An 11424-nucleotide genomic window follows, 5' to 3' on the forward strand; every position below is an offset into this window, starting at 1 on the left:
CCTGATGGGAGGGGGAGGGAGTGGGAGGGATCGGGAGCTTGGATTTATCAGACACAGCTTAGAATAGATATACAAGGAGATCCTGCTGAATAGCATTGAGAACTTTGTCTAGATACTCATGTTGCAACAGAAGAAAGGCTGGGGGAAAAATGTAATTGTAATGTATACATGTAAGGATAACCTGACCCCCTTGCTGTACAGTGGGAAAATAAAAAAATAAAAATAAATAAAAAAAGAAAAGAAATCCAATAACCTTTTGAAATTCTGACTACCTGGTCTTTGTGGCAAAAATTCCTATAGAGCCTGGCTCCTCACCTCTTTGGACCAGTCTCTCAGAACTACCTGAGAGGTTGTGTCAGGGGCTTAAGCTGCAGTTTTGTCAGTCAAAGAAAACATAATTCTCAACTTTTAGGTTGTGCATTCAGTCAACAACCGTCCCCAGAGACTCTGGGTGGCCGGTATAGAAATAGTCTTATCCCTGTTTCACAGATGGGGAAACTGAAGCCTGGACAGGGGGACAGAACTCAGGGCTTTGAGGCCAGATCAGATTCTGAGCCTCTCCAGCTGGGTGGCCTTGAGTAGGTTACCTCTCTGTTTTGCACCTTGACTTCCCTCTAGATGCTAATGCCACCTCCCAAGGCTCTGTGCACAAAGTCTAACAAAGGGCTTCTCATCTGGAGCATGAACAGGCACAAAGTAGGTGGTGGGGGCACAGACGAACAGGTGACTCTCTCCCCTGGGTGACTATAACGTTCTTCCAGCCACAGCAAAGGGAATTCTTGGAACTTTCTAGAAGAATGAGGCATGAAGCACACATTGAAATAAAATGACTGGAAGGAATTCTCACTGTGGCTCAGCAGAAATGAACCCAACTAGTATCCATGAAGATGCGGGTTCAGTCCCTGGCCTTGCTCACTGGGTTAAGGATCCGGCATTGCTGTGAGCTGTAGTGTAGGTTGTGGATGTGGCTTGGATCCCACGTTGCTGTGGCTGCAGCTCAGTTTCAACCCCTAGCCTGGGAACTTCCATAGGCTGCAGTGCAGCCTTTAAAAAAAGCAAAAAATAGGAGTTCCCTTCGTGGCGCAGTGGTTAACGAATCCGACTAGGAAGCATGGGGTTGCGGGTTCGGTCCCTGCCCTTGCTTAGTGGGTTAACGATCCGGCATTGCCGTGAGCTGCTTGCGGTGTAGGTTACAGACGCGGCTCGGATCCCGCGTTGCTGTGGCTCTGGCGTAGACCGGTGGCTACAGCTCTGATTCGACCCCTAGCCTGGGAATCTCCATATGCCGCGGGAGCGGCCCAAGAAATAGCAAAAAGACCAAAAAAAAAAAAGCAAAAAATAAAAATAAATAAATAAAATAACTGGAAGATCACAGCATGGGAATCAAGCTCTAAGGAGCATGTGAGCACTGGGTGGGAGTGTGCATTTTCTCTTGGCCAGGTTCAAGCACCCATGCAGTAGGAGTATTGGTTTATTGGGGCTGCCATAGCAGAGTCTCTGAGTGGAGTGCTTCCCCTTCTGGCTTCACAAGTCCCATTTCGGTGAGTTTTCCCTTTATTAATTTTCATACCTTGTAAACCTCATAGAAGAGTTCTCCATCACTGAGATCATTCTGCTCTCCGTAACCTCTTGAAGTCACAGCAGGCTGGGACTTCCCAGGATTCTGGCAGAGTGAGGAAATGCTGACCAAGAAATTTTCTCTCCAGAGCATGAAGCAGGGACACATCCAGCATGGCCCTTTCACAAAGCCTTGACAATGCAAATTAGACTCTTGAGAAGGGAAATTTTCTGGTTTCCTTTTTTACGGTCAAAAGCCAACACTGGAACTTCCTGATGGCCTAGTGGTTAAGGATTGGGTGTTGTCACTGCTGTGGCTCTGGTCACTACTGTGGTGTGAATTCGATCCCTGGCCCAGGAACTTCTGCATGTTGTGTGCATGGTGAAGAAGGAGGAGAAGGAGGAGAAATGATATAAATAAGTAAATATATAGGGAGTTCCCATCGTGGCGCAGCAGAAACGAATCCGTCTAGGAACCATGAGGTTGTGGGTTTGATGCCTGGCCTCACTCAGTGGGTTAAGGATCCAGTGTTACTGTGAGCTGTGGTGTAGTTGCAGACATGGCTCGGATCCGGCCTTGCTGTGGCTCTGGCTTGTCTGGCAGCAACAGCTCCAATTAGACCCCTACCCTAGGAACCTGTCCCTAAAAAGACAAAAGACAAAAATAAATAAATAAAGCAAATACTAAGCTTCTTTTAGAGTATCTCACGTTTCCTAGGTCCAGAACAGTCCTGGACACCTGATGTTCTTGTGTGTGTGTGTGTGTGTGTGTGTGTGTGGGCGCGTGTTTAGGTCTACACCCGCAGCATAAGGAGGTTCCCAAGCTAGGGGTTGAATAGGAGCTGCAGTGGCCAGCCTACACCACAGCCACAGCAACTCAGGATCCAAGCCGCATCTGCGGCCTACACCACAGCTCACAGCAGCACTGGATCCTTAACCCACTCAGTGAGGCCAGGAATCGAACCTTTGTGCTCATGAATGCTGGTCAGACTTGTTTCCGCTGAGCCACAGCAGGAGGTCCCACCTGGTATTCTGATTAGCCATTGCTGTATAACCAATCACTCCAAACTGAGTGGCTTCATACAAGGCTAGTCAACTATTTCTCAGGATCCAATGGGTTGCATTCAAAGTCCCTCTGCTGGTCTCACCTGGCCCAGTCACTCTGCTACATTCTGCCCAGTGGCTGGGCTGGAAGATCATGTGTGTGACTGAGGGCGGGGCATCTAGGCCTCTTACTCTCAACCAATAGGCTAGAATAGAGGTCATAGGCCAAATCCTGCTCACTGTGGGCTAGGTAGAGTTTTTACTTTTATTTCATTTTATTTTATTTTATTTTTTTGCTTTTCAGGGCCACACTGTGGGCACATAGAGGTTCCCAGGCTAGGGGTCTAATCAGAGCCACAGCTGCCAGCCTACACCAGAGCCACAGCAACGCCAGATCCGAGCCCTGTCTTCGACCTACACCACAGCTCACAGCAATGAGGGATTCCTAACCCACTGAGCAAGACCAGGGATCGAACAAGCAACCTTATGGGTCCTAGTCGGACTTGTTTCCACTGTGCCACATGGGAACTCCAATTTTTACATTTTTGAATGGTTGAAAAAAAATCAAAAGAATAATATCTTATGGAAATTCTCTGCGATTCAAATTTCAGTGTCTGGGAGTTCTTTTTGGCACAGCAGGTTAAGGATCCGGCATTGTTACAGCAGCAGCTTGGGTTGCTGCTGTGGTGCTCCCATATGCCTGGCCTGGGAGCTTCCATATGCTGTGGGTGTGGCCAAGCAAAAAACAAAACAACACAAAGCAAATTTCAGTGTCTGTAAATAGACTGTTATTGGAATCCAGACACATATATTCTTTTACATATGGTCTAGAGTTGCTTTTGCACAATGAGAGAATTTGAAGTTGCATTGGAGACCATATGGGCCACAAAATTGAAAACATTTATTCTTGGACCCTTTAAATAAAAAGTTTGCCAACCTCTAGGCAAGACCAGCTTCCTTACATGGACAACTGGAGGCCACGTTCCCAAAGAGTGAAAGTGGGAGGCGAGAAAAAGTCTTATTCTGCAAACTCTCACCTTCCGCCACATTCTTTTTTTTTTTTCTTTTTTTCTTTTTGCCTTTTCTAGGGCCATTCCTGCAGCATATGTAGGTTCCCAGGCTAGGGGTCTAATGGGAGCTATAGCCACCAGCCTACACCACAGCCACAGCCACAGCAACACAGGATCTGAGCCGCATCTGCGACCTACACCACAGCTCATGGCAACGCCAGATCCTTAACCCACTGAAAAAGGCCAGGGATCAAACCCACAACCTCATGGCTCCTAGTCAGATTTGTCAACCACTGAGCTACAACTGGAACCCTTTCCACCACATTCTATTCATCCAAGCAAATTAGGAAGCAGCCTGACTTTAAGGAGAGAGGAACTAGTTTCCAGTACTTGGTAGGAGGGGCCTGCAAAATAACATGACCCTGATCTTCACACTTAAACACAACATGGGATCTTTCTTTCTTTCTTTCTTTCTTTCTTTCTTTCTTTCTTTCTTTCTTTCTTTCTTTCTTTCTTTCTTTCTTTCTTCTTTCTTTCTTTCTTTCTTTCTTTTTTTTGGAGGGGGATCTTTTCAGCACCTGCAGCATATGGAAGTTCCCAGGTTAGGGGTCAAATTGGAGCTGCAGCTGCCAGCCTATACCACAGCCACAGCCATACCAGATCCGAGCCACATCCAGAATCTTCGCCATAGCTTGTGGCTAAGCTGGATCCTTAATACACTGAGCGAGGCCAGGGATGGCACCTACCTCCTTATGGGTACTAGTGGGGTTCTAAACCCACTGAGCCACAATGGGAACTCCACCGTGGGATCTTAAAATGGGCTGTCTAGACAGAATTCAGGAGGTTAGAGGGAAAAAATTTTATTCTTCTTAATTTCTAACTGGAATTTAGCACTTTTTCTCATGTCCTGTCAAAGCAGCTACCAGCCAGCTATGTGACTTTGTCACCTGTATAAATCAAAGATAATTTCACAGCACATCCTGGTCATTGCAGGCTGACACCCTGAAATATCATTGACATTCATCTCGACTTAATCCCAGTATTGATGGAGTTCCCATTGTGGCTGAACAGGTTATGCATGAGGATGCAAGTTTGATCCCTTAACTCAATGGGTTAAGGATCCAGCATTGCTGCAAGCTGCCGTGTAGGATGTGACTCGGATCTGGCATTGCTGTGGCTGTGGTGTAGGCTGGCAGCTGCAGCTTCCATTCAACCCTTAGCCTGGGAACTTCCATATGCCGCAGGTTCAGCCCTGAAAAAAGCCAAAAAAAAAAAGAAAGAAAGAAAAAAGAAAAAGAAAAAGAAATCACAGTAATGAGTAATTAGCGGAGCCTTTGTGATTTAGGGTTACCAACTGAATTCATGAAAAAGAACGGATCTTTTTACATCCCAATTTAATAAAATATTTTCACATCAGTTTGTCAGTCTGACTGCTTTTCACTTTTTTTTTTTTTAACAGCCATACCTGTGGCATATGGAAGTTCCCAGGCCAGGGGTCAAATAGTAGCTGCAACTTCCGGGCCACGCCACAGCCACAGCGATAGCTACAGCAACACCAGACCCTTAACCCACTGAGCAAGGCCATGGATTGAACCCACATCCCCAGAGAGACAACATTGGGCCTTTAACCTGCTGAGCCACGGTGGGAACGCCTGACTGGTCTTTTTTAACACATGGGCAACTGTCTCCTGAGATGGTCAGCTGACCTCCTGTCCTCAGAGGCTGCAAAGAATCAGGGCAAGCTTTAGGCAGATTAGCGAGGTCCTAAACTGGCCACCTAAGGAGATCTAATCCTGGGACAGCAGCCAGCCAGCAGGCTCAGGGTCACACGAGGTCCTTCCACCCTGTCCCCAGCACCCAGCCAGGGTTGCCATGGCCTCCCTGTTCTCTGGCCGTGTCCTGATCCGAAATAACAGCGACCAAGATGAGCTGGACACCGAGGCGGAACTTAGCCGCCGGCTGGAGAACCGGCTGGTGCTGCTGTTCTTTGGTGCCGGGTCCTGCCCAAAGTGCCAGGCCTTTGCCCCCATCCTCAGGGACTTCTTTGTGCGGCTCACAGATGAGTTCTATGTGCTGCGGGCAGCCCAGCTGGCCCTGGTGTACGTGTCCCAGGACCCGACGGAGGAGCAGCAGGACCTATTCCTCAGGGACATGCCCAAGAAGTGGCTCTTCTTACCCTTTGAGGATGATCTGAGGAGGTGAGGCAGCAGGAAAGGTCAGGGAGGGCTTCCTGGAGAAGGGGCTATTTCTGCTGAAAATGAAATATTTGTTTATTGATGTATCTGGTCCATCTGAAGCTGATGAGCACCCTCTGCGTGCCAATCAGGACTGAGAACTAGTGGCTGGGGGTGGAGGTGGAGGGGTGGGGATGTACGTGCCCATTTCCATCCAGCTTCCAGGGAGTTTACAACCTTGCAGAGGTGGGTAGGGGGACAAGGACTCAAAAACTGAAATAAATACATGATTACAAACTGCAGTAGTTGCGCAGGACAAGGGAGGATGTCATGTAGAAATATAACCGGGAGGCAGTTCCCATCATGGCTCAGTGGTTAATGAACCTGACTAGGATCCATGAGGATGCCGGATGGATCCCTGGCCTCGCTCAGTGGGTTAAGGATCCAGCGTTGCCATGAGCTGTGGTGCAGGTTGCAGACGCAGCTCGGATCTGGCGTTGCTGTGGCTGTGGCGTAGACTGGCAGTTGTTGCTCCATTTTGACCCATAGCCTGGGAACCTCCATATGCCGCAGGTGCAGCCCTGAAAAGACCAAAATATATATAATATGTGTGTGTGTGTGTGTGTGTATAATGGGGAGACTTTGCTGAGATCTGGTGGTCAGAGGATGCTTCCCTGAGAAAGTGACCCCAGAACAGGGTGAATAGGAGAGTGAAGCTTGAGGAAAGGGAGGAATTTCCAGGCAGAGGACACAGCACAAAGGCTTAGAAGCTTTCAGAGAAAGAACAGCCAATTCAGGGAGTTCCCATAGTGGCACAGTGGTTGCGGGTTCAGTCCCTGCCCTTGCTCAGTGGGTTAACGATCCGGCGTTGCCATGAGCTGTGGTGTGGGTTGCAGACGCGGCTCGTATCCCGCGTTGCTGTGGCTCTGGCGTAGGCCGGTGGCATCAGCTCCGATTCGACCCCTAGCCTGGGAACCTCCATATGCCGAGGGAGCAGCCCGAGAAATAGCAAAAAGACAAAAAAAAAAAAAAAAAGAACAGCCAATTCAAGGAATTTTAAGTAATTCCAGGAGTAAGAAACCAGCAGACATCGTGGGTAGCAGTGCCCCAAAATGCCATCTAATGAGCATGGATATGATCTTCAGCCATGGAGGCCACTGGAGCCATGGAGCCATGGAGTTGGGAGCCATGGAGGCCACTGGAGCAGAGAGAGAGGTAGCTGGGCTCAAGCTTCCCAATGAGCTACCCAATGAACAGTGCTATTGTTTGTGGCTCTTTTCAAACTTCCCCCTTCTCTATAGTAAGAAAGACTTTCATTATTTTATTTTATTATTTCTTGGCTGTGCCCAAGGCATGCGGATTGAACCCGAGCCACAGAAGTGACAATGCAAGATCCTTAACCCACTAGGCCACCAGGGAACTCCATTTTCATCCTTTTTTTTTTTTTTTTTTTTACAGCCACACGTGAAGCATACGGAAGTTCCCAGGCTAGGCGTCGAATCAGAGCTTCAGCTGCAAGCCTATATCACATCCCCAGCAGTGCTGGCTCTGAGCTGCATCTTCCACCTATGCTGCAGCTTGGGGCAGCGCCAGATTCCTAACCCACTGAGCAAGGCCAGGGATCGAACCTGAATCCTCACAGAGACAACATCGGGTTCTTAACCCACTGAGCCACAACAGGAACTCCCCACTTTCATTCTTTTTAAACCCTAACTTTTTATTATGAAAAAATTTCAAAGATACGCAAAAGTTGCAGTGAAAACCATGGTAATTGCTCACATTTTGCCATTTACTTCATCTACATGAGTGTGGAGTTTGTGCTGAAGTATTTGAAAGCTGAAAGCATTTGAAAGCATTTGTAGACTTCAGGACATTTGACTGATTTCATCAATTTTGTTACAAAAGTTAGAAGTTTCTGGGCATGGAGACCTTGATGTCTACCCAACATTATCAGAGTTTGGACAATGGTTTACTCCCACTGCCGTCCACAGCTGAGGAGGTTCTTTTTTTCCCAAACTGGTAACACTTTCCTCCCTGGAATAAACATGCCACTTGCAAGGGTATCATAGCCAAACACTGACCTTGTTTGAGGCAGGGACCTCTCACAAAAACCTTTACCCAGGCAAATATCTGGAAGAGAGTGAGTGAGTCTACACCCCGCTACCCCACCCCCACACAGATTCCCAGATAAAATCCAGGATACCCAGTTAAATGTAAATTTCACACAAACAGTAATTCTGGGAGTTCCCTGGTGGTGCAGCAGGTTAAGGACCTGGTGTTGCTGCTGTGGCAAGGGTTAGATCTCTGGCCCAGAAACATCTGCGTGTTTCAGGTATGGCCAAAAAAGCCAACCAAATGACAAAAACAAAAACACCCCACATATAGCAGGAGCATACTTATAAAAATTATTTGATGTTTATATAAAATTCAAATTCATTCCTATTGGGTGTCCTGTATTTCTGTTTGTGAAGTCTGGCAACCTATGCCTGTGGAATTCCTGTGGGATTTTGCAAGTACTGTACGTTCTCTGTGTGGAGGCCTGGAGAAGGGCCACCCAAGAACACAGAGGGTGGAAATTAAAAATTGTGGGTAGGAGTTCCTGCTGTGGCACAACAGGATTGGTGGTGCCTCTTCAGCACCAGGACACAGTATGTTAAGGATCCAGTGTTGCTGCAGCTTCATCAGAGACTGAACTGTGGCTTAGATCTGATCCCTGGCCATGATGCAGCCAAAAAATTTAAAAAATAAATAAAAAATAAAAGAATTGTGGGTGATGGGCCTAGTCTGGTAGCCTCTTTTACTTCACGATGATTGTGTGGGAATCAGTTCCCCAGTTCTCCCCCTCTTCATCCCACAGATCTCACTTCAAAGGTCACTTCCTTGGAGAGGCCCTCCCTGACCACCAGCCTCTTAGCCAGCTTAATATTTCTTTTTCATTCATCTTTTTAGGGCCACACCCACAGCATTTGGAAGTTTCCAGGCTAGAGGTCGAATTGGAGCTGTAGCTGCCAGCCTCCACCACAGCCACAGCAACACCAGATTCTTAACCCACTCAGGGAGGCAGGGATCAAACCCCTGTCCTCACGGATACTAGGATGGGTTCCTTACCGCTGAGCCACAGCAAGAACTCCCAGCTTAATATTTCTTGATGGAATCTATTGGTATTTATTCACTTATCTCACTCATTTCCTGAGCATCTGCTCTGAGCCCCAGCACTGTTTCAGCCACTGGGGAGACCAATTTAATAAAGACAGAAATTCAGAGTTCCCATCGTGGCTCAGTGGTTAACAAGTCCGACTAGGAAATATGAGGTTGCAGGTTCGATCCCTGGCCTCGCTCAGTAGGTTAAGGATCTGGCGTTGCCTGTGAGCTGTGGTGTAGGACCCAGTGTTGCTGTGGTTCTGGCATAGGCCGGCGGCTACACTCCCGATTAGACCCCTAGCCTGGGAACCTCCATCTGTCGGTGGGTGCAGCCCTAGAAAAGACAAAAAAAAAAAAAAAAAAAGAAGAAGATGAAGAAGAAATAAAGACAGAAATCTGAGCCCAAGTTGTGTGAGAAAATGACAAACAGGAGAAACAAACTATGCTGTGACTGGGATCCTGAGAGCTGAGCATAAGCAGTGAGAAAGGGAGGCGTTGCGAGTTGAGGTTGGGTGTCTGCAGCATACAGGGTCTTAACCCGCAGATGTTTTGGGAGCGTGCTCCAGGCAGAGGGAGCGGCCAGTGCAAAGGCCCTAGGGTGCTGACACAGCGTAGAGGCCAGTGTGGCCAGCCTGTTCTGGTTCCCGGGCGTCCGCGCAGGCACGGGGCAGTGCACACAGAAGGCATTCGGTAGGTACTGGAAGGCTAGCTCGGGTCACGGACGAGGGTCCGACAGTGCTACTCCACCTGCCCCGCAGGGACCTCGGGCGCCGATTCTCCGTGGAGCGCCTGCCGGCGGTTGTGGTACTCAAGCCAGGAGGCGATGTGCTCACGCTTGACGCGGTCGACGAGATCCAGCGCTTGGGCCCTGCCTGCTTCGCTAACTGGCAAGAGGCGGCTGAGGTGCTGGACCGCAGCTTCCTGCAGCCAGAGGATCTGGACGACCCCGCGCCGCGGAGCCTCACGGAGCCACTGCGCCGCTGCAAGTACCGAGTGGACCGCGCTGCGAGGGGCTCACACGGCCGAGAGCGAGAGGGCTGCCCCAGGCGAGAGGAAGGGGCCGAGGAGTTGTTCTGACCCCGGGAGGGGTGGAGTGGACCAGACTGGGGGAGAGGACGGGGCGGAACGGGAGTTGTTCTGAGCTACCCCAACACCAGGGTAAAGGCTGAGCGGTAGGGAGTAAGGAGGGTCTTTCTGAGGTCCACCCCCCAGGAAGGGGAGGGGGGGAGGCTGCATTGAAATCTGGGGAAGCAGCAGGGCGGGACCTGGGGGTATCAGTTCTTATCCCCTCCGGCAGGGCAGGTGGAAGGTGGGCCCTAGGCTGGTGATGGAGGTTTCTTGTGGGACCTCCCAGGACCCAGTGGACCGAGGGCGGTACTGGTTCTCCAGTGGCGCATCTGAGCCTTCCGGACCAGGGAGAGCTTTTCAAGAATCTCTAGAAATATCTTTTAGACTGGGGAAGGTGGGGCAGTTAATAGTTCCAAAATGGAAAAATGCAAACTGAAATCGAATGATCGTGCTGAGAACACTCAGCCCATCATACATTAAATGAGTTGCATACATATTTCATGCGCAAAATTACAGCAATCCTTTAATGACAAATTTATCATTTACACGGGATACAGTTCAATATTTGGTGCCAATGTGCACTGGGTCGGGACCTCCAGCGAGGGCTGAGTCCTGGTGAACTCCGGAGATTCCTGCGGCAGACAGCAGAATGTGGAGGCACTTCCCGGCTGTGTGACTGTAGAATAGTCATCTGTCCTTTCTAAGCATCCTTTTTTCCACTGGAAAATGACAATAAAGCAAGGTCCTACATTCGGAAGGTCAGCCAAGGAGCCAGAGCCGGAGCTCGCGCCACGAAACGAACCTCTTCGCTTTGCCTCTGGCGCCACCTGGCGGCGAGATGGGGAGGCGTGTCCTGGGGGGTGCTGAACGTCCAAATGAGGTAAATCCACTCCTGCTCCCAGTCTCCAGAAGGATGTGCCAAGAGCGATGCGTCCCCGGGATTTGGGAGGCCCTAGAGGGCTGGGGACTGGACAAATGCCTCATTTCATGCTCACGCCTAACCCGCAATCACCAGGCAGGGAATCTGGGGCTCAGATCAGTTGGCGCTACGTGCTCAGGTTCCAGCCACAGTGTTCCCTTTGTGGACCTCTTAGGCTTATCTGTGAAATGGGTGTGTTAAATCCTGTGTGATAACGGTTCCTTTTTTTTTTTTTTTTGGCTTTTTGGCTTTTTGCTATTTCTTTGGGCCGCTTCCGCGGCATATGGAGGTTCCCAGGCTAGGGTTCTAATCGGAGCTGTAGCCGCTGGCCTACACCAGAGCCACAGCAACTCGGGATCCGAGCCGCGTCTGCAACCTACACCACAGCTCACGGCAACGCCGGATCGTTAACCCACTGAGCGAGGGCAGGGACCGAACCCGCAACCTCATGGTTCCTAGTTGGATTCGTTAACCACTACGCCACAAGAGAACTCCGATAACGGCTCTTAAA

At 49.4% G+C, this 11424-nt stretch overlaps 1 protein-coding gene across 1 annotated transcript; it reads left to right on the top strand.

The window, feature by feature from the left end:
* Window positions 1-5475: 5475 nt before the first annotated feature.
* NXNL1 (nucleoredoxin like 1) lies at window positions 5476-10490 on the top strand. Its single transcript, XM_047774371.1, has 2 exons — window positions 5476-5809; window positions 9685-10490. The coding sequence occupies exons 1-2, from the start codon at window positions 5484-5486 to the stop codon at window positions 10001-10003; spliced, it is 645 nt and encodes a 214-aa protein (XP_047630327.1). The 5' UTR covers window positions 5476-5483; the 3' UTR covers window positions 10004-10490.
* Window positions 10491-11424: the final 934 nt, after the last annotated feature.

Source organism: Phacochoerus africanus, chromosome 4, assembly GCF_016906955.1.
Source record: "Phacochoerus africanus isolate WHEZ1 chromosome 4, ROS_Pafr_v1, whole genome shotgun sequence".
Lineage (NCBI taxonomy): Eukaryota > Metazoa > Chordata > Mammalia > Artiodactyla > Suidae > Phacochoerus > Phacochoerus africanus.